Source organism: Oxyura jamaicensis, chromosome 5 (genome assembly GCF_011077185.1).
Source record: "Oxyura jamaicensis isolate SHBP4307 breed ruddy duck chromosome 5, BPBGC_Ojam_1.0, whole genome shotgun sequence".
Lineage (NCBI taxonomy): Eukaryota > Metazoa > Chordata > Aves > Anseriformes > Anatidae > Oxyura > Oxyura jamaicensis.
Genome location: NC_048897.1, coordinates 2,693,798 through 2,718,448, shown reverse-complemented (window position 1 = coordinate 2,718,448; position 24,651 = coordinate 2,693,798). Strand labels below are relative to the sequence as shown.

At 33.5% G+C, this 24,651-nt stretch overlaps 1 protein-coding gene across 5 annotated transcripts in view; it reads right to left on the bottom strand.

The window, feature by feature from the left end:
• Window positions 1–1,157: 1,157 nt before the first annotated feature.
• Window positions 1,158–24,651, bottom strand: part of FUT8 (fucosyltransferase 8) — a 105,335-nt gene continuing 81,841 nt past the window's right edge. For all 5 annotated transcript variants that reach the window (XM_035328239.1, XM_035328238.1, XM_035328241.1 and 2 more), the window contains 4 exons: window positions 20,557–20,803; window positions 19,312–19,488; window positions 13,356–13,506; window positions 1,158–9,427 (listed from right to left, as the gene is read on the bottom strand). In XM_035328239.1, the coding sequence (XP_035184130.1) occupies window positions 9,110–9,427; window positions 13,356–13,506; window positions 19,312–19,488; window positions 20,557–20,803 (893 nt within the window). In that variant the 3' untranslated portion in view covers window positions 1,158–9,109. The remainder of the gene's footprint in view (window positions 9,428–13,355; window positions 13,507–19,311; window positions 19,489–20,556; window positions 20,804–24,651) is intronic.

Below are 24,651 nucleotides of genomic sequence, written 5' to 3'. Positions count from 1 at the left end.
TGCAAAAATATTAAATGCAATAACAGAACATCAACAGGCTCGTTTTCTATAATGATTTAAAATGTCTTGAGATAAAACTTCATATAGTTGTTCTGATATGTAGTCTGCATATCAAAGAGTCTGTTCAGTTCAGCAGATGAAAATTAATGCCGATTCCTCAGAGATAAGAAGCAACTCAGACAAGCTAGATAAAACAACAAGGGAAAACCAGGAAAAAATATAATCCTGTTTATTTCTTACTCTGGCATTCAGAGTAATCTTTCATGCAGTTCTACTTTTAGGACTTTAATGGGATTTCTATTTTTTAATATGTTTGTATTAGAATCTACTGCTTTTGGAAATGTTTCCCTCCTTCTATAAGCCTTTTTGTCTATTATTTATTGTTTCAGAATGAAGAATTGCTGACTTCTAAGCAATAACAAAATATTTTTTTTTGCTTCTGAGAGCATAAAATTAAAAATGTGACATATAATAGATAAAATTTGATGAAAAAGCAGGTGCATTGATAATTTAATTGCCTTTAGTTCTATTTTCATTTTTCATACATATGCAAGGTTGTTTTATTTTTAGACATTTGAATGAATAGAGCAGAAGAGCATTCTATGTATAAGACAGAGACAGGGAAGAAATCAGTTGGAAACAAAGAAATCAAGTTGGCACCACTAGCAGAGAAGTTGCTGTGGAAGAAATTGCATAAACGAAGAGATGAATGAACATCGTTGTGCCTTGTACTAACAGCACACTTAGAAAACTCATTTGCAACTGCCTTTTAAGCACAGACAATATTATTGCTCTGTACTTCTGCAACTCTAAGATAAAATTTAAAGCAAAGTAAAGCTGGATAAAATCAACTTAGGCAAAATAGTGATCATGTTTGTAGGAAAAAGCATATTACGTAGAATTAGCTCAAACTACTTTTTGAGTACTACATATGTCCACTGTCAAAGGGGTCACCAATCTCTCAGAGAGCAAAAACAGCCAGAAATACCTGCAGAGACTGTGAACTTACTTTCAGTGCCAAGAACTCCAAATCATTGGCAATAGATCTTACTACTTGCCACAGAAAAGAAGAAAAAAGCTACGTTGTGGTTTTCTAGGTCAGCAAGGCAAACTACGGGTACCTCAGAAATAAAATATGAGACTTGAATCAGCAAGAATTTTTTTTTAACTCGTGTATGTCTTTACCAGAAGACAAAGGCTTCAAGGGAGACTTTCATGGGAGATCGAAATCAACTAAGCATAGCAGCAATGCACTTGGAAAATCTAGACTGGTTCACTGTAGATGTAGTAGATCAGAGCACATGCATTGACAGGATGGATCTTGTCAGGAAAGAACAGTATGTTCTGAAACTGAAGTCATGATGGAATAATGTGTGTCTTTTAAATGAATCCTGAAGGGACAGACCAGGAAGATATGAACAAGATCTCCAGTCAACATCATCAGCAGATAAAGCTAAGACAACTTCATGTCAAGCCAACCATTACTTTTGTCTCATCCAGTGGAAGGTGTCTCTGCAGGGGGTTGCAACTAAGTGATCCTTAAGAGTCCCTTCCAACCCAAATCATTCTATGATCCTCTTCATCTTCCAGAGGTTTCTTCTAGACTCTTCAACAGATTTTATCCCTTCCTATCAGACACGGCTGTCTGCAATGGTGTAAGCATTTGTTTCTCCACAAAAAATTAATGCAACATGTTAACTTGAGAACAAAAAAGGGCATGAGGAAGCTCTAGCCAGTTCAACAAAATGTGACAAAAGCCTATTATGCCATTGGTTCTTACACTGACTCTCCTATATACCATTTTAAAAGCACAGAAATGAAGGGTATATTTCCATGTTGACTTTCAAAGCTCTCACTAATATACATCAATCCAATCAGCATTGGCATAAATTAATCTATTTCAGTTCACTCTGAAATACATTCACAGCATACAGTACGCTTCTAAGACCCAAGAGAAGGAATGAGAGCAAAGTACACAAGGTAATTTCTTAAACCGTTGTCCTGTTTCAGAACCTAACATATAAATACGCTAACAATAACACATATCACCTTGGTTCCAGGAAGGAGCTAAGACTACGTTCCTGAATCTGACATTTGATATTTGGGCTTTTGGTTTGGTTTAAGAACTTCTTTTCATGCACATAACAATAAACAATCAATATAAACATCTAAACAAAACACTGATGCAACAGAAATAAAAGCAATCACTACAAAATCAAAGTGAACAATGGATCATAAACCCTCTAACCTAATCACTGGACAAAAGGAATGAGCAACACACTCAGAAGCAGAAGAATAATAATATGAATTGGCATAATAAAAAGCAGTCATTACACACTAGCAGCTTCAGAGAAACACATTCTGAACAGGTAGATACATCCTGTACATATCATTTATTTTACATTTAGAAAACATTCTTTGTCTTATATAAGCAAAAGAAACATTAAGCAAAGGAATCCATCAGTCCTCAATCTATTATGCAGAGGTTCATTAGTACTCTGTATAATATCTAGTGACACCCAGCTTAAAAAATGGTCAATGGTCAAGCCAGCCTAACAGAATTTGTCTACCTTTACTGAATAATTGAAATCTAGTCGTAAGCAAAAAATCATTATAAAAAACCTCAGTGCAAAATGAACTCCATCTGAAGCAAGGAGAAATGTTGTTTGGCAGCTTAATCCCACAAATCTGAACTTATTCCGTTAGTACAACAATTTTATTCTTAAGTGAAATTAAGTAGGTTTTATACAAGTTACAAAGTGACCACAGATTTAAAATTATAAATTCAACAAAGATCGTTCTGCAGCAACAAGCTGAAGCAGTGAGGTAAACCTACTGCCATCAACTAGTCAGTTCCTTTCCAGCATCTCAGTTGGACATAACAGATGCCAGATTCCTCCTCATCCATGAAGAAGGAAGTAGGGTGTCCTGCTTTTTGGCCTCCTTCTATTCCTCCAGGTTGCTACTGTTTGGAAAGATATTAGCAAACACACTAGGCTTTGAGACAGATCTTTTTTGTAGACAACTGAACTGGACAGAAGTTTCCACATTCAGTGCATTCTCACAGCTAAATATGTAATATTCTTGTGGCTCTACTTGCAGTTGAGTCATCGAGAATTGTGCAGCTCTTTATAGCCAAAAAAAAAAAAAAAAAAAAGCCAAGGAAAGAGAGCAGGAAGACTAAAATGATGGGGAATGCTAGGAGAAGACGTATTTCATCTCGTCAAGAAGTTTGCCATGGTGTGAGTAGCAAATCTTATTAAACAAGGAACTTCTATACCTTATACCTAATAAATGTTTAGAATGCTTACATCTGATTATGGTGTTTTCTCTTTGATTCCTTGAATATACCATTTCAGGAAAATAGGAAAATGCATCTTGTAAGAAAACAAAAAGAAAAAAAGACAAAAACAAAAACTGAAATAAATATACATTTACATTTTTATGAAAAATCAAATATTTTTTGATGTCCCTTGCTTTTCTGGTCCTGTAATGATCACTAACAATTAGCAAAGAAATCAAAAGCCACTAAGCAGAAAGCTTTGAAAAATGTTCATACAAACATCTGACCAGGCTGAGATGCAAGCAGGCAGCAGGGCTAATGGAAGAGCATAAAAATGTCACAGTCTTCAGAAAACATCAATCAAGAAGTTTCTATGAAAATGCTGGGACTGGTGGATGTTTTTAGGATAATTAGAGGAAACGGAGTAAAGTTCTTCTTCAAGAAAGTATAGGATAGTTTGGACTTAGTGTGTTCAGTATAACCCTTCATAAATAAATTTAAAAATAATATTCTTAATCTGTAGAAAGGGGAAAAAATATGCAAAATTGGAAGTAAAACTTGTATGTTACAGCAATTATATAATATGGACAGCAGAGATGACTCCTTCCCTCAGCAGTGTCTTCTTAGGAGTAAGCCTAAGAGCATGGAGTTAATTTTAAGCTATGGCAAAGACATTTTTGTGCAAATTATTGGCATGCCTTTGTTTTAATCCAACGTTGCTTCAAGTGAAGTGGCAATAGGATTCTGCTGACAAGTAAGTTAAGTCAAAGGAAATAAACGTTCTACTAAACAGCAAACAGCATCAGCATTGTTAAGTATTATTACACAGTACCAAAGGTGGCAAAAAACAGAACTTTTTATTGCAAACACATTGTGGAAAGGATTCTCAGGTTTCTGTAGTAATGCTGAAAGACCTCTGCCTCATATACTTTGATTCTGAAAGAATCTCGTACACAATGAATGCAACCAATGCAGGCAGACACTAGCAATTATTTTGCAGGCTTGGGAATTTTATACCATCTTCTTACTCATCTCATGCAATGTCATATATCATGCCTTTTAGAAATGAACAGAATGCTATGAAGTCTAGCCCAGCCTGTTTCTGGTTGGCATTTATACATCACTTTTTTTGCTTCAGTCTTGCTCCCCAAAAACTTGTAGATACATATAGGGGACCTTAACATAAGTCTGCAGTCTGCAAAGAGAACTCTAGTGGTGCTTTAGGCAAATGGAATTTTTGTGAGTTTTAAATGCAGTTTTAATTCAACACAGTAAGTGAACCAAATAAAGTTTATGCCCTTTGGCAGCCTTCCCCAAAGCCTCCATCAACCCCAATAAGGAACAAAAATGTAATACAGTAACAGCCAAAGACCAGAGTATGACTACCACAATGTTTATAAACATAACTGGGAGTTGTATTAGGCAAAATCAAAAAAGGATTGCAAATTTTAAGTATTTCTGGCAAGGAGCAGAATGATTCTGCTGGCAGAGGTCCTTAACCCATAACTGAAATGTTTATTTGTATCCTGTGGTTTTATTAAACTAATACAGCAACTTAGAAGTGTAATATCATGCCTTCTTGTTAGACTCTCTCCTTCCCTAAAGAAAGCAGAATTCCCTAAGTGCTTTTCACCTGGATTCTTCAAACACTGGAGAGATTACATTGCAAAGAATCTTATGACCTGGAAAAACAAAAGTTCAATTCATTGATTTGAAGAAGTTCCAAATGGCAGATGTTACTCCATTGGCATGAAGGAATGTCTTCCTCCCCTTATCAAGGAGAATTCGTAAAGAAAATTTTCTATTTTATATTTTGTTATGTTCCTAGCTCAGAAGCTGAGACCCACACTTTTTAATTGCAAACCAAAGAAACAAAATCCTCTCCTGAAAATTAAACATGTTTCAGTTCCAGAGAAAATTTTTAGATGATGAATCTCTCCATAAAAAAAAAAAAAAAAAAAGATATCAACATTTCTCTTTTCTGAAAAATTAATAAAGAAGATAAATCTTTTGGGAAATTGCAAGTTTCCTTAAAATTCCATGATAGAAGGGGTAGACAACATATTTCTCAGAAGATAAATATTTTAAAATTTTGAAATAAAACATCACCCTTCAAGAACAAATCCAAAACACTTTGCAATTCACCAGAACAGCATGTTAGTAGAGGAGGTTTGTGAATCCCATGCATCTGACTGTAGACTTGACTGAAAATGAAGAACAGAACTCAGGGTGGTGTAATTGTCACAGCAAACTGATGATGACCCCAGTCTCCAGGTGTACCAAGGTCACAGAAGACTAGTTAACTGAGCTACTCAGAAGAGATTTGTTAGCTCAGTTAGTGAGAAGCATTTAGAATTTTCAGTTTACAGACACTACATTTATCTAGAAAATAAGTTATTACAAAGAATGTAAGAATGATAATGTAAAAGAGCAAGGAAGGAATCAATACTGTTTGCTGTTTTCTTGCTGTTTTTGTTGTTGTTGTTGTTGTTTGTTTTTATGAACACAACACGCACACACTCACACATGCACAAATGCTTCTTAAAGAAGAAAAATTTAATTAAACATTAGCTCACTTAAGAGAGTATAAGGGCTGTCCTCTATGGATGTCAGACTTGGTGGTTTGGTATGAGATAAAAATTACATGACTGGATTGCTGCAGAGCTACAAAGTGAACAGAACAAACAAGATGTGTAAATGCTTGCTTGCAACCATTCTGGCTGGTATCTTAATGAGTTTACAACTTTCAAAAATTCAGTCTTCTTTCAGGTATCTAAGAATTATATATATTTTTATTTCCTGCTATTTCATTTTTCAGTGAGCTACAATAAAAATTTTGAGGTCTCATTTTCATTTACCCATGGATCCTTTCATATTACCTCAATCTCAGTGTCACTGAGAATCAAGTTCACTTTTCATGTCCCACGGTCCCAGGATTCCAAGACAATAACTAACCAGTTGTCTTAAAGGAAACATCTCTAGAGACAGAAGCATCTAGCAAGCAGCCTATTGCTAAGTTTCCTCCTCTGAGAAGTACTGCATTGTAAGCACTAGAGAGTCATACAACCCAGGGGAATAAGGTCACAGTATCTACGTTAATACAATTCTTAATTATTAACAGTAATTTTATAATTTCATACTATTTCACTATCATTTTCTCAAGACAATGAGAATAATTATTCACTAGATATTTAGAATATGTAAGGACACACAGGTACCTTGCCAATAATTTGTCACCTTCATAGTTAGCTGAGCAATTGACAAATTAATTTGGGTAGTTCCTCTACAGCATCAGTGTTTTCATTTCTCTCATTATTACATCAGAAGATCTGCTCTTGCCTCTGGGCTCATCTTAGATGTTCTGCTATTTATATTTTTCAGTGATATTTTCAATTGACTTACCTGACTAGAGAAGATTTTTTCATATGTTAATTCATTTATGAATACTACTTCTGCATTACTGTCAAAGAAATGAGCTGGGAATTATGATGTCTGAAGCTGTAATTAAAGAGCTTCAAAATAAAACGCTTTCAAAATCTAAAACCATGAAATATATACTGTAATATTTCTGTGGAAATAATTAAAAATTAGATTTCCCAAAGATAAAATGTTTTTATTGAGGAATAAATGTTTTTGGTTTTAGATTTTTTTTCAAGCTAAAAAGGAAAGTAACAATGGGTTTGTATGTACCATTCAAATTTAAGGAAAATAAAGTTGTAAATTAGCTTACAATTGTGCCTCTAAAAAAACTCAAGTTTGGCTTAAGCTAGTGGAAAAAATGTCAGAATCACTTAGATAGGAAACTAATATCAAACAGCTTCCTCAGTAGTTCCAAAATACAGAAATAGTAGTTAACTCTAGCCAGCTTCAGTCACAAAAAAAATCAACTCTAGCATTTCTTGCCCACTCTTTTTTTCATTTACCTTTATTCTTCAATCTGTCTTTAAAAATAGTCATTATCTATTCTCATTTTTACTAAAATTTCTATTTAATACTAGCAACAGGCAACTTATCTTTTTCTTGACAGCAGTTTTCAACTTTGATTTTGTTGTTCTTTTTCAAGACAAACAACAGTCTTTCACTTGAGGAACACACAACTGGAAGGGTTCTACAGGATCTGTCCTGAAAATAATATCACAGAGAACTAATTGGTTAATTCCATTATATACCAATCAAATTCTACCTAACTCACTACTATTTCAATTAGAAAACTATAGCAAAAGTTCACACCTCCAGGGATTTCCTTCTTTTCAGCCTAAATTTATTGATGGTCAAGTGCATCTGCTTGTTCTTGTGTCAAAATTGTCCTTTATCTATTCATAAATATAATTAAATATCTTTTTAACTTTTGCTTAAGGTCAACCAGACACATTTTTTAAAGCGTGGCATTTTTTTCAGTGCCTATTCAGTAAACATATTGTTGCACTTCCAGTATTCCAGATCTGATTGCACTATAACCTGTAAAATGCCATTAATATTCTTTCTATTTGGAAATACTCTCTTAATAGCTTGTACATTTATATATATACACATACATACAAACCCCTCAAATCTGCAAATTTGTTTGTAAAATTGTTTCCTTTTTTTTAATTCTCTCTTCTTAATAAAGAGCAGACTAGCAACAGATTTCAAAACACTAAGAATTACTAACAATTTAATGTCATGCAAAAATATATATATATCCTTGCTTATGTTTTATTGGAATCTACTCTTTTCTGGGTAAATTGTTGGATTTTTTGAGTACTAATCCAGTGAAAATGGCATCTACTGATTCTTCTGAAATTACATCTAAATTGGTGGGATCTATAAATAGGGGAACTTGGAACATTTTTGCTTAAAAGCAACTAGCTTCAATGCCAAAATGATACATAGCTATCTATAATACCCTGAAAAAAAATCCGAAGAAAAACAGGGAGGGTAAAAGAACAATCCTAGAGAGTAGATGCAAGACAATGAGCCACTGAAATTATCCTGCCGAAACCCATTGACAACCACAGTACCGCTAGCTGTTGTTGTACTACATGCATACTTAAACATTTGATGAAACTCCAGCTCAGCTACTTTTTCCTTCTCTGTTTTTTTTTATTATTATTATTATTTTTTATTTTTAAATCAAAGGCAATGTCCAAAAACATTCAGTACTAAAGAATTTGTTTATGGCATTGTTTTACAAAAATTCCTAACAGACAGTGACTGTTTTATTGTTGGATGTATCCTTTATTTTATTAATGATGAGAAGTAATCAATGGAATGCTAAAAATAAACTTGTAAAGAAACCTAGTCTGAAATTTGAATCAGAGGCAAATTCAATGGTCACGGTAACACCAGTTGAAGATTGACTTTTGCCCATTAGTGAAATAGGCATGGCTCTTTTAAAAAGGTCACAAATCTTTCAAATATAGGCACCATGTTTTAAATTTTGCACATACAAAATATGTTCATGTCACTCAAATTACACGATGTGGCAGTGTTATAAGTCTGAGCATTATTGTCAATTAATGGCAGAGGAAAGAGCCCAAAGCTCACGTAAGACTACTGACTGGGACAAATCTTGAAAAGAGACAAAAGGTATAAAACAACAGTTTTCCTGTTGTATGTGGTTTTGTGTGTGCATGTGTGAGAGTGCATATAACAAAAAATGTTTAGAAGTTCAGATAATAGCCCATCCATTTGTTCTCAGCTTCTTTTCCAGTTTCGTTACCAAGGCTTTGATTTTAACTGCATGTTAAAATGCAAATTCAAATCCCATATAAACCATTAGTTAGTACGTTGACTGGTTTGAACCAATTAGAAGTGAGAATCAGTGCCGAATGTCTTCCTTTTATTCTATTTGTCAGCCTCTGGGTACGTAGGGTATTTGACTGTCTCAATTTTTTCCTTAACTTTATAAGACGGGTACAGGCCTGTTCTTCCTAATTTCCTATTGATGCCTTTTGAATAACCATCCCAGTGATTTCCAGCTACTCCAATTATATCTCCAGGTTCCATAGGAATTTCATCAGCAGTTCGTGGATGATGAGCATAAATAGCAATCTGGTTGTGGGCGTTCTGTCCCCCAAAGTAGTAGATATCGTCCAGTGAGTGGAAATACGCTGAAGCATCTGGATGCAATGTCTGCATAATTTCATAGGCAACTCGACAAACCTTGGAAAGAAGGAGAAGAGAAGTCATAAATATTGTGTGTGTGCCTACAGTGTATCACGGAAGCCAGTAATCAATGTGTAACAACTAAATTACACAAAAGGAAGATAAAGATTTAGAATGTTCAGTGTCTTTAAAAAAAAGATAATTGAAAATACCATGTATTTGATAACAAGAGGCATGCAATTTTGAATAAGTATTCTTGAGATCAGATTTAGCAAATAAATAAATACTTACAATGGTCTACTTTTCCTGTAAAAATTGAGAACATTCATACGAACACTAGCCATTCTGTCTTTTAAAATGAATGATGCGTAGCCAAATGTAAAAGCAAATTTGTTTTCCTTTTCTACCAGCAATAAAAAAGCTTATTTTGCTTCTTATTGAACCTTTAGCACTTGCATTTTCAAAATTCACTCTGCAGTAATGGAGCTTTACATTTAGGGAGGAGTTGCTTGTTTCTTTAAGGAAACTCCAATTTTCACAAACAGTTCCAGGAGCCCATGGCTTTAAAATGCTGTTAGTATTTAGAATAACGGTAAAGTTATGACTGCTGGCAACTTGGAAGAGAGCTAAATGAAACAATTCCAGAAAGATGATGACGTTGGTAAGGTGGCAGATGCATTTTGAAGTTCACTTATGTAACATCTTATGAAGGGAATTTTCTTCAGACTGAAAACATCTGCAAACATCAGATCATGTTGTGTATCTCAGAGTTGCCAGAGACATAGAAGACTGCCACTACATTAAATGAAGCCCTTTACAACATTGGTCAGAAAGCTCTTCATCAGATGTCTGATTTGATGACTGTGATCTGACTTTTAATCTAGATTATACCTTTCTCTTATTTTGTGTAATTAAATCTTATTTAGTTTAATATAAAACCTAATAAACTAATAGCACTGTAGACTTCTTCAATGTGAAGAATCATTTGAACTTTTTCTTAACTTCCAATCTGTAAATATAGTAAAGCCTTTTTTCCTTTCTCTTTTCTCCATCTGAAGATAAGGTGAATAGTACTTTGCTTTTATCCCTCTTCATCTGATCTTTGAAATAACTTTTTAGAAGTAGCTTTCAGAAGATCATCCAAAGTTAATTATTTTGAAGTACTTGTTATACCCCATAATATAGAAACAAATTTGAATACTATTACACTGGTAAGAGGTTATTTTATAGCTTCTGTGGTTGTTTTTGATGTTTTGTTCTCTGCATGTGTATGCACCCCATGATGAGAAAACACACACACACTGTGAAAGATTCTCAATCTTTTCAGTGTAAGTGCTTTTTAGTCAGTGTAAGTGTCCTGCATACCTGACAAAACATGCAACATTTCTTCTCAGCAATTACTTCCTTTGCAGCCCTGAACCTAGATAACTAAGCTGGAAGCTGTTGATGGTAGAAGACAAAGAATCCGCATGCAGAAATAGAGTTAAAGCTAAGTAAGCCAGCCTCCCATTTTTATTCATAGATTTACTTGTTTTGCAGCCTGTATACTTATATGTACAATGCAAAACACAAAGACTAATAAGCCCCGGAAGCAAAAGAGATTATCAGGAAAAATAAGTCAGGCAGACAGAGCTACAATTTAATCTAAATGAAGACTGAAGAGACAAAAAAGCTATTTGTTTTAATGCGCAATCTTAATTCTGCAGCTGTGTTATGATTTGTGTGTGTTACTGCCACGTGGCTTTTCTATACATTTCAATTAGCGTGACATTACTGAAACAGTGCCAAGGTAGGTTATTTCCCTGAATTCCACATCACTTGACAGGCCTAATTTCTTTAAGAACAATACTTTAATGGAACCTCTATTCTTTAGTTTATATCAGTATTCATTTAGTTTTGGTAGCACAAATAAGAATTAATATAGGAGACTTCCTAAAGGGTTTAATCCTATTTTAGTATACTGTAATTTTCTATTAATGCCTCTATAGTGAAGATTTTGACTCTTCCCTCCACTCCAGAATAGAAAATGGAAAAAAGTTAGCATAGCTTAGACATTCCAACATCACATTGGAAATAAATTAGACTATGTTCTCATCTTTACTTTCTTTACATACAGATTGGATACACGACAGTCATTATTAGCATGATTTTGCTTACATTCAAGCCAAAGTGACTACCAAACTGTTTATTTCACTGATGCAAGGAGAGTGACAGTAGATAAAATGTTATGGATCAAGCTTTAGTTCTACAGAATTGAAATCTTTAACAGCAAAAAAAAAATCCAACAGATCTTAGAAAAGCACAATAAAAGAAAATACTGTAGATGGCAACATGTTGAACACACCCAATGCCAGCCCAATGCTGGACTGCATTTGTGCATGTCCAGGAAAATTGGTGCAAAATGATTTTTGAAGAGTTTGAATTTTTAAAGCAGAAGAAATTGCATAGAATAAATGACAGAAATGGTTGGACCCAATTCACAGTTCTAGTTATTGAGAGTTACAGTCTAATACAGGATTTCCTAGGCTTTACTAGAATTTTCTACATTTCTGGAAAACCAAATGTGTCATCCAACAAATTTGTCTACTGTTAAATGCAGGGGGATGGAGAATGAGGATGGCACTCAAGGATACTGTGTACCCCAAAGGTAACCTCAACATCAGGTTATAAAAACAGATGACCTCCAGAGGCCCCCATCAACCCCGATCACTTTCACTATACTGATGTCATTTAGCATATATTCTTCTTTAGGAAAGATCCCATGAGTGACAAATCAATTACAACATAGCGTCAATTTGTACCAATACGTAGACATGTTTCTTCTATGTTTATAGACAGTGTTTCATTTGAAGTAAAAGTTTTCCACTTTTAAAAACAGCTATCTGAACACAGTAATAGCACAGACTGTTTTAGATTTCTTATGAAGAAAAGGTTTTATCCAAGAGCATATAATTCTTCCTTCAGAATATGAGCTATCTATATACTGAAGCATATAGAGCATTTAAGACATATATAGCCCTAAGTCTTAGTTGACAATCACCTCTTACACTGATATGCATTCAGTGGAGATACTTCACCTGAACCAAACATTTTTATAGAATTGGATGGTTCCTTACAGGATTTTCTTAGTGAGGATTTTTACTTTGGAGCTTATTCATGTCTTGCCCTGAAGTAGCTAACGTCAGTAACCTTCTAAATATGATACAAAAAGCTATTTTCTTTGCAGGGTGTGGTAAACAGTGAAAAAAATGCCTGCATAAGTGTGACTGAGGAAGGGTTTTCTATTTATTTTCTGGTTTTACTCCCTTCTTGCCATAGTAATGCAATTAAGAATTTTGGCTGTCAAGATCAACATATTGCTCTATTGATCGCAGCTTACATTAATATAATGTTTGTTATCTAACTTTCATTACAGCGCAGAAGACAATTTACATTTGAGGCTTCAGAAAGTTTTGTTTTGAAGTGATTTTTAATTTTCAATTTTGTGCCCACTTCCACATAATGGTAGAATTGTATGCAATCACAATCTATCACCATCTATAGTAGAATGCTTTCCTAACCAGAGTGCTATCTAGGAGCATATATGATGAAGGTAGATTGAAAATGTTCACTCTCTGATTTCGATGATATTTTGCCATAACTGAAGTAGGTGTATCACCATGCCTGACAGAAAATATGCTTTCTCTGGTATTTGGTGCTTTATTATTGTTGTTTTTTGTTTGTTTTGTTTTTTAAAAAAAAAAAAAAACAACTTTTTTAAAACTTACTTCATTCAAATGCCTTATTAAAGCCAATAATTTCAATTGAAGAGAAGTAATCAACCAGTGCTTACAATCATCTAAATGTTCACATAGTATAAAAAGTCTTTAACACTGCCATGAACTTTTCATAAGAGATCACTGAGAACAAGACAACAGAAGCGTGAACAAAATTAAGATTTAGAACTGGTATATATAACCTACACTGTATTTGTATTGCATTTTACCTGGGATGAAAATGTACAGACAAGGAAGTCTGCTTGAGACAAAAAGTGGATATCCAGAATAACGCCTCTTAGGGAGTTTTCAGTGTATCGATTATGAAGTCCTGCTGACCAAGATATGGAGTTATCACTGATAAATTCATAATTTGGATACCTGTGAAAACATAATATACTGTTAACAGAAGTGTTTTTTTGTTGTTGTTCTTGTTGTTAATAAGCATCATAACTGCTGCAAGATAAGGTTGTTGATCTGTTTTAAGTGAGTCTGTGTTTTACGCTCTACTATATTACTGCTGCCTCTGTGCACACCCTCTATTTATCCAGAAAATTAAATAAAAATACACTGCAAGTCTGAGATACAAGTCTGCAAAAAAAGTGTAAAAATAGCCGCAAGTATATGCTGTATTCTGTTAATTGTATTGATTTTACACAAAATATACTGAGATAATTTAGCTTTTTTTTCTACTAAATGAAATATAGGACAATCTTTGCTAAACTACATTTTTATTTATTAATATACTTTCTATTAGATACTGATTATAATACTGTGCAAGGAAATCAGTCACCTCCAAAAGGACATATTAAATAAATTAATCTAAACTAAACTAAAAAGGAAATTGTCTTTCATAGTTAAGGCTGTCTGGAGTACAGATTTTATACTTTACTAGTCAAAAGGAAATATAAGAAACATAAACCTTTGTATTAATACACCTTGCATGAAATTTTAAACAAATTAGTAATACTTTAAGTAAAAATACTTTTATTTGAAATAATATATATATAAAATGTTTTTAAAAGTAAAGTAAGTGTCTAATATTTAACAATGACTTTGAAAGAAATAAGGTCCATTTTGAAAACACTGAAAAAGAACGGTCTTTCTCAGAATGTTTTCACTCTTTACCAGGGAACTGAAATAAAACCGTGTAAAGCAGTGTGGATTAATTAAACTCAGTCAGTCACCAAAAGTAAGTTCTACATGAAAAATTCCAGTTAGATGTAACAAAGATTATAATTACTCTGCTGTTACACGAATTTATTTCAATCATGAAGTGCAAATTGCATGACTAACCTACCAACTACATGTTTCGACTACAGGGCTGATTATAAAAAATTTAATTAAGATGTAGTTTTCAAATTTATCACTTCATAGCAATTATAAAGCAATATATTACTTAAGATAGTAAGGTAGCTAATACTACCTTTGTAAGAATTAATAGTTATCGAAGTGTCTAATAGAGAAAATCAGAATACAGAACAGGCCCCAGTGCTGGAGCAACCATAACTTAGACTTCTAAGTAGATTTTTCAAAGCCTGACAGAACTGTGCTGAACATTTCTCAGAATAAGGAGGTTTACACTCAGAGTTCTTGAAATGTTACCGAAGTTAACACACATTTATACACTACAGTGTAACATGCAGACTCTGGACACATGGTAGACATAATTATGTCAGCCTCTTGTACAAATATGCCTAATCTATTCCATTTTCACGCTCAAACTATGGGAAAACTGTTTTCAGAAGTTGAACAGGTAAATATAGTAGGCCTTTCCACCAAACAGTCACTGGCTATGACTATCAAATCAGGAAATTAATTGAAAGAGGCAATCAAAAAGGTTTGTGCAAAGCTTTCATATCTAAGATTAAATAATTTGAGGAGTAATTTGAATTTATCTTTATAGTAAATTTAATAGAATTTTATCTTCCCAAGAGAAATATCTGCTCTAAAAATTAATGTATCTACAGTAAATTTATTTCTTGAACAACCTATTTCTTACTAGCAAGATGTCAGTCCAGTAACTTAACAAATAATGAACTTGGAAAAAAAAAAAAAAAAGTATCATATTTGATATGATATGATCCACTGTCTTGTATTTCTGATAACGGAATAAAAGCAGGATGCACAAAATAATCCCACCCATAATATAGTTTCCCTCCCAAAATATAGTTTCCCCTCCCTGGAGAAGGACTCCTTTATCAGGTAGCATAGTGATAGGACAAGGAAAAATTGTTTTAATTTAAAAGAGGGTAGATACAAATATTAGAAAGAAATTATTTACTATGGCGGTGGTAAGGCAATAATACATATTTCCTATTTGAAACCATAAGATGGTTTGGGTTGGTATATCTCTTCTTCATATCTAAAAATCATATCTAATTCTTCTAAAGTTACCTAACAGATTCTTGATAGCTATATACAGTCCAGGCAGGACATTTTTTCTAGTTAAAAAAAAAAAAAAGAAGAAGAAAAAATCAGGGGAGGTTGGCAAAGATGTTGATTAAAGTTATTCCTTCCTGCAACTACCAGCCTCAGATAACTACAAATCAAGCAGTTTTATCACAGCATTTCAAGTTCCCGTTGGTTTCAGAAGCTGGTCAACTAGTTCTGTAAATATAGCTTATTGCTAAACAAGAGGTGCAAACCAAGGCAAGTCTAAGGGTCCTTTTTTCAAATTGCTAGGACTGAAGATATATCCAGAACAGACAATGCATTTTTTTCCCTCCAAAAAGACAGTGTGAGCATGTATGCATATGCATGCGTGTAAACAGATGGATAAAAAAGAATGTGTTTGTCCAGGTCTTGTCCTAAAAAGAATTGGAAAACGTACAAGCTGTTGAACAAATATAAGAACTCTGAAGCACTGCTATATTCTACATACTGGATGTAGTGAGACTTGGTCGTAAGGGGAAGGGGCATGGGGTTGCAACAGCTAGGCTACAGATATACAAGGAGAAAAGACATTTAACTTGCTATTTTGGAAGTAAAGCAGCAACAAAACAGAGTAAAAATACAGCTTTCGTAAGAGTTGAAAAAACTCACTAAAGATAGAAATCAGTGCAAAAACTGGAAAAGCAAAACACAGATGACATTACAGGTAAGCAGCCAGAAGAAAACAATTTAATTTGCTGTATTTTAGCACTTATTTGGATGAGAAGGACATGTAAACAGTTTCTAATATAAACCAGAAAGATATTGAATATTCCTTATTATTTTAAAGGCATGTTGAGCTGCACTATTTTGAACACACTACCTTAAAGAGAGAAGATGCTGTCAATAATAATATAGACTAGAAATGCATAAAAAATTAAACACTTTAGATTTGAAAACTTTTAGATCAGCCAAAGAACAAGTAATTTACAGCATCCCTAACATATCACTATCCATAAGAAATACCATGACCTCTGCTTACCAGAGTATTTAGAGTCTTTAATGCCATAATCATTGCGGCTCCTCTCTAAATATGTTGTTCTATGTCATGGTGTTTTGCCTTTTTTTTTTTTTGTAGGCTGGGTGTTTGGGGATTTTTTGGGAAATCAAGACACACACACACACACACACACACACACACACACAAAGAACAGAAACAAACAAACAAACAAAACAAAAAAAAAAAAAAAAAGAAACACTCAACTCCTACAAACCAAGACTACTGACTCCACTGTCTTTACTACTGTACTTGCAGTGGGCAGACATCTGGCTGCAAGTCAGAATATTACTGTTTTTGTGACTATAAATACTTCGAAATACTTATCTTAATAGAAAGAAAATGCCTATCCATGCGTATGGTAGCTAAATTTTTCATTGAATGCCAACACTGTTTGATGGTCAATCACTCTCACGTGAAGAGAATTTCTATTACTTACCAATATTACTGCACCAAATAATAAATGCAACGTTAAGTTATTGAAGTACAGTGTGACAGTTGTTTCAGTCAAAGCACCATAACTAGAACTTTTTTTTTGTTGGTCAAGTGTCAAGTAATTCATACCTTTCTTCCCAAGTAAAGGAAAAAAAAAAAAAAAAAAAGGTTCATTATTCCCAAAGCTTGACCTTAACCTGAGTTCAGATATTCTTAAATAATGAAGTATCAAATTGGATCCTGCCTTCGGTAGGTTTCAGATGTCTTCCTCTCTATTGCAAACAACTTGGAAAATTATATTTCAGTGTAAACTACATCGCAATGAAACCTCAGCAAGCATACACACACACACACAAAAACAACTCCACAGTTTACAGACTCTATGACTTATTAAACAAATACAAAAGAAATGCTGTACTAATGGGCTATATCTATCCATATTTCAATAAAAATGTTATTTAGAACTTACCTTGAACTACCATAAAAACTGCAATACTTAATAAAATTCAGTATTGTTTTACTAAGTCACAATTCTACTATTAGGTTATGTTTGTACAGAGGGCTTGGGACAATATGATTGCATTGGCAGTGCATCTTATTCACAGAGCTAAACAGTGCTAACAATTTAAAACTGAACAACAAAAAATGCATAACTGTCAATGCAATATCGAGTTTTGTTATGTTACAAACAGTAATTAAAGTTATTTAGGAAAACCTAATTCATTAAATATTACAACCTCAATCTTGCCTCTTTTCATTGTTCAACTTTGTACTTTAAATTTTATCCTATCATAATTGTTTCTGCTGCTGTTCTTGTTTCTACATATACAAAAAAGGAAGGATTAGAATGCCATCATCTGTGGAGTTGTACATGTTCATTTAATTTTTTCAAAACTCCATTGATTTTAAACAGCTGCCTTTTTAGAAATGAAAGAAAAACAGAAATAGCACATCTAAAATACACAGGTTTGCAATGCTGTAGATAATTCCTCTATTACAAAAATAATATTTTCTGCTTACCTTGTATATGCCAAAGAAGATTAGTAATCCAGTATGTTATCTTAAATATTTTTTTCCAAGCATGTCTAACAAAACAGTTCAAAACCTGCCATTTTCAAGTTATCTTAATTTTAAATTTTTTAATTTCCTCGCTTAAAGGAAAAAAAACAAAAAACAAACAAAAAAACACACATATTCTTTTGCTCAAGAGACAAAAAGTTTGAAAATAGAAATTTGTGCTATTTAGTAGACAGACAAATAAATAGCACTCAAAAGGTAAACACGTTAATCTGTACTCAATAACAAATATGTTTAAACTCAATGGATCTGAAGTTTATCCTAGTTTCCACAGCCAGGGCAATAAGCATTTGTGAAATTGTTTATATGCCATGAACACCACAAGGAACATTACTCTTCCATATGCATCAGCTTTCTTTTACTAAACAGTAGTTTTTACCATCTCAGTAACACCTGGAAAAACATGCAACTTAATAAGTTTGTACAGGAAAATATAGGCCACATTGGGATGCATAGGATACATTTCCAGTTTAAAGAGTTAAATTTGCTACAATACACAGGAATGTCAGATAGCAAGGACAAGTGTTACGGCCATGTTCTAAAGGGATAGAAGAGAACAGAGAATAAAAAAGGGACCAAGACAGTTGAACAGACCAAGAAACTCACATACATTTAAGGACAAACTTTACATTTATTCAATGGGTAGTGTGAAAAAAACATGTATAATAGGTGGTGAAGACAGAGACCTTTCCAAAGAGTCTTGAGGAGTTTTTCAACTACCTTTTAAAAATTTATCTGGCAACTAGAACCATGGAATAACCCAAGTTGGAAAGGAACCACAGGGATGATTAAGTCCAACTCACGGACCAACTGTTGACAGAAAGGTATTGTTTGGATTGATGAAACTTCTTAATACATTAACTAGTTTGTAATATTATTCCAAAACAGCTTCTTTTTAATACGTATGTTCTATTAGAAGTTTGATGTGTTTATTATTTATATTAATATATTAAAATTTTATTTTATTTTTACTTCCCTTTTAGACCATTGGGCTGTTTTAAGACAGTCATTCTAGGTGAAGTCTAGAACTAAGCTTTGTATTTAAGCATACTTGGGAAAAAAAATCATCCAAAAAGAATTTCTAAGAAAAAAATCAGAAACTCTGGAAGCTGAAATGCGATCTTAACTGTATAAAAGACAGGAAAAATAATGATACCAAGATCCGTGCTGACAATAGCCAGAAACTGTAAATTGTAATTGTAACCAGAAGGAACAAACTGTAATATATGCATAATTCATCTTACTTGGATTTGGCCTCTTGCAACAATGAAGGGTCATCTGTAGCCAAATACACTCTTTTTTTATCAACATGCATTCTGCGAGCAAGAAGTTCAAACCGCTCTTCAACATGCACCATATATTCTTCAATGGGATGAAATGCAGCTTCTGTTCCTACTTTGTCTGTCCTTCGAACATGAACACTGGAAAAAAAGCAGAATTTAGTTATTATTAACTGCAAAATCTGAAATGTATCTGAAATTTTTAACATAAAGTTCACTGTCAGCCACCTCTTGGAAGTAACATAATTATCTTGTAAAGAAGGCAAAGGATAACTGAAAGAATAGAATGAAGAAGATCTAATTAAAATATACAGGGCATTCCTTTTGTGTAGAAGCTATTAGGTGTAGTCAGATAAAAAATGTTCAATACAGGTAATAATCAAAATTGGAATATTTGTATCATGGATATACTGGGACACCAACTACAAGGCAGAGATTGAATGAAGGTAGTTAAAATATCTTCCTCATATGCATGAAACCTAACAAGTCTTCAAGATCTGCCAGTAGCCTATCAGGTCTATGGTCAAACACAAGTAGAAGAACTAACATTTAGATAGAACTCCTACAAAAAAAAAATGATTGAAGGAAAAATATGATAAAGTAAGCATTAGCAAATTTTTTTGTGCTACATGACAGTAAACTTTCTCTTCCATAAGCTGTTCTTTATTGACCATAGGTGCTTTTCTGCTCCCCACATCTTCCCCTACAGTCCTTTCCAATCCATAGCTGCTGCTAACAACACTTAAAACACTATCAGGAAAGGCACATACCACGTTCAGGAGCAGCCAACAATGGAATTAGTTGTGTATGGTGGCATGTAAAATGTAGGCTTAGTCTTTTTCCCTCAATCATAAAAGTTATGGTCACTTGAAAAGAAGACACAGATGAAAAAGTGTCTACAATACAAACCATAAGGCAATTCCATGAATGAAATTCTGTATTACATTTCTAAATATCAAAGGATGCTTAAACAAACCTTATATTGAATCTCCTTTTATACATCACTTTCCAACTACAGGTCTAGAAGTATGCTTTGAAGAAATACTTGTGATCATCTTATATTACACACAGTTAAAAAAAAATTACTTCATCTAGAAAGCATCCTCTATCCCCTCAAAACACTTGAGGCACTTGGACAACCATCACAAAATTCCTTATTCTATATGCACATATCAAAGCACAGGCAATTGAACAGAAAATAATACCCACCCGATTACTGGATGTTTGAAACCAAGTTTTCTTGTAGCTTCCTCTATTTCTTTTTCTAACCAAGGCTGTGGACGAATCAAGTATTTGACAAACTGTGAGACCCACCACACTGCAGGATCCCCATGTACACGAATTAGCCTATCAGCCAGGTCTTCAGGGATAGCCAATGGTAAATAAGGTGGCCGTGGGTGCAAGCTGTCAACAATGGGAAGTTCCACCACCTGAACATCCTTATCATTAGCCTCTCCTGTTTAAAATACATACAGGGATGAGTCATGTAGTTTACTTTATTAATAAGCTCTACCATTGACTTGTAACATCCCAAACATATCAGCTAAACAGTAGCTTCAGCAAGACTACCAAACCCTTTCTCTACTTTTTCAAAAGCAACATTAAAAAAAAAAGCACAGTTTCAGACTAGAGTTATGTATAAACTGTATCTAGCAATCTATCCCAATAGAACAGTGTTGAAGGTCTTTGAATTCCTAGCAACTGGTAATAAATAAAATATAAGTAGCACTCCTGTTCATATATTCATACTTTTTGTTTCATATATATGACTACAGCATTACTGTGTGCTAAGGCTTACTTGGATGTAAGTTGTTATTTAAAACGCTTAAATTCAGTTTCAGGGGGAAAACAACAACAACAAAGAAATACCTTTAGGCATAAGAAACTGTTTAACAAAGTAACAACTATATAGCACTGCTCTTTTTTTATATGAGTATTTTTTGCTTACCTTCAACTTTTTGAATACATTTTAACATAGCAAATCTCAGCATTTCAGACATCATTAGAAGCACTGAATTAGCTATTCTACTGACAGAGAGACAATGCTTGTCTTGAAGAACTTAAACTATGAATGTACGTAGCAAACTGAATGGATCAAGGAAAATATCCAAGCACTATAAAAGTATGTGATTTACTTAAAGATAAGAATTTGTTATCTTTAAAATACCAACTAAAACAGAACATACAGACGTTTTAGATGGGCTTTCATTCAAGGCTAGATTGCCCTTAAACATTTTTAAATTAGCTTCTAAAAATTACTCTAACGTAAGTATCTACATAACTGATAATTCAAAGACATTTTCATATGCTGAAATAAATAATGTCAATAAATGGCAACATAATATAATGCATCACATTTTTGAAACATTGAACGTTTCAGATAAAACTTCTCCTCTGTTCATTTCTTCATTTTCATTTCTTGCAGTGGTTCGTGGCAAAGATGGTTCATCTCTGCTTAAGTGCTCACCATCCAGGAAAGAAAGCTGTTTTACATATAAACAAATCAAACTCACTTAACTGCAGATGACCAAGTAAACCTATTGGCTGACAAAATCATTTCAGTGCAAAGATAATGAGTCTCATTATTTTAAGAACAGCTAGATATCACTAAGGTTACAAAACTTTTGTATGCACTAAAAGTCATTCCAGTATATTCGTGACAAAGTCCCAGAAATAAGACAATTGTATGATTAAGTCATACGTTTTCTGGACATTACACTAATACTAGAGAGCTTACCAAAACTAGTCAAGATTCAGCAGGAATTCTCTGAGAAACACTTATTTAAATAAGGGCTTTATTTGTAATGCTTAGGTATACTTGCAATTAATTTTTAATAGATTTGGAAAAATTGTCTTTATAAATGTTAATAAAAAATCACTGTGCTGCATAACACCACTATGAAGGCAACTTTTAGAATAATTTCCCACAGAATATGTACTGCAGGTATGGAGGATACTTCTTAATTCAAGAAGGCAATTCATATTTTTAATATGTATTACATCATGCTTCCAGGAAAGCATTTAGTAAAAATATTGACCATTTGAGTTTGCTTATAATTAGATAGATGATAGTTCAGCAGTACATCTTCAGAAAGCTCCAATAAATAAATATAGCCTGAAGCCATCGAAGTGCTAAATCTGGTGCTTCTGCAGCATAATAAACAAAACTTTCAATGTTTGTAGGAAGATCCCTAATAGCCAAGATTATTATAAATCTAGAGCTCGTCTTACCCTATCTTCAACATTAATGATATAGTAAATAAACAAAACTGGGATTAATAGGTAAGCATATACACTAAAAAAACATTCAGAAGCCTTGTTGATTGATACAAATTGTAGCTGTTCTGAAGACAGTGAAGTTGGATTAAAATGATCTACTTAAACAAAGATTTTGCTAGTTTTAGATATGCATTCTTTAAATCTTAAAATATTCATTCTTCCTCTTGCAAGTTGAAATCAGTTAAATAATGCATCATGCCATAAGAGGTAATAATCTGTCTTTTTCTCATGTTGATAGTTCAAATCACAGAATCATGTCAATCACAGGCCAATCCAGTCCAATTTCCTGCTCAGTTCAAGGCCAAATTTGACATATTTGACATTTGATCACAGGATCATAGAATTACTTAGGTTGGAAGACACCTCTGGAGTTAATAGGTCACCTACCTTTCAGTAGTCCTTCTAGCTACTTTTTACAATTTTGTTTTTATAGTTTTCAAAATTTTCCCCTATAATTCTAATTATAGCTTATCTAATTTTCATGTGATTCTCAGTTTGTATTTACCCACATAATTGTCCTCCAAATTTCTATGACGTAATCAATTTTTCCTTTCCTGGATAACCAAAAGATCACACGTCTTTGTAATAATCACAAAGTACTACAATATTTATATTACTCTTATCATAACATAATACTCTGGAGGAAAACTGAGAACTTTGAGGTTGTAGAGTCCTCTTCTCTGGAGATATTCAAACCCTGCCTGGATGCCATCCTATGCAACGTGCTCTAGGTGATCCTTCTTGGCAGGGGTGTTGGACTTGATCATCTTCAAAGGTCCCTTCCAACCTCAGCCATTCTGTGATTGAGTTGTAAATAAATTGTTTTTTGTTTGTTTGTTTGTTTTGTTTTGTTTTGTTTTTAAAGAACCCATGCCAGTTGCACTATCTAGTTCTTCTTCACCATTTTTTCATATGTTAACAACTAACACATCAGTAATGCACAGTTTCAGTTTGCAGGAGTCCCACTGATTACTTTTTAAATACTGAAATCCACTGTGTTTGTTATATGAAGCATAACGTTTCACCACAACATCCCAATGTGCCTTAATTGTTTACTTTATAGCTCACAGGACTTTTTGTTATTTGATATAAACTTACTGCCTATATGCTTTTCAGATTTAGTATTAATTTTCCTAACCTAAATCCCATTTAGATCCTTTTGTATATTTGTATATTTCATACCAATTTCTTTGAAGACTAAAAAATGTTGGTTTGGCTCAAAATTTGTCATACATTCCCACTTCCTTCCATCTGAATACCGGTTCAGAGCTGTATTTGGATGGACATTTTTGTTGGGTGTAAATTACTTTCCATGGGAAAACGTTGTCCTTATTCCAAGTAACAATCAATACTATTGGTTAACAGAAAAGACTGTTTGAGCACTTAATACATTCTCCCATTATCTCAAAATTCATCATCTACTTCCACAGTAGTCGTTCAAGAAGCAGCACTTAAAAGTATGCTATGAACATTGTGCTAAGGACATTTATGTTGTTTAAATGAGAATTTCAATTTAATTTGAGTTTGTGTTGCTAGAATCAAAACCAACCAAACTCTGATAAAAATGGAATAGCTTCATCGCTTTTCTGTTTTTATAATAAAGATTTCTTTGAGGTGATATTAACTTGCACAGGACTCTAATCACAGCTCTTCTTAAGTAGCAACCTGAAAGACCTGCTGCCAATTTGAATCCTCACTTTGAGGGAGCAATTCTAAATCCAATCATATAAGAGGTGTCAGAGTGCTAGGAATGCTGTTCAGATTAGCATAAGATAATATGGTGAGAGGGACTGTGCTGAATTCTCACAAGGCTCCTCATTGTCTTACAGGCTACTGCAATGTACTGCAAAGACAGCAGGTGCATGGTTCATCAACTTCAATGATATTTTAATGTTTTTTGTTGCAAAGCAGACAAAAACATATCTAATAGAAAATATGCAATGTTCTGGTGTGTTCTGCTATTTATGAATCATCAACTAGTTCAGAAGAAAAGGAAAAGTAGCCTTCTTTTATCTGTTCTTCGCT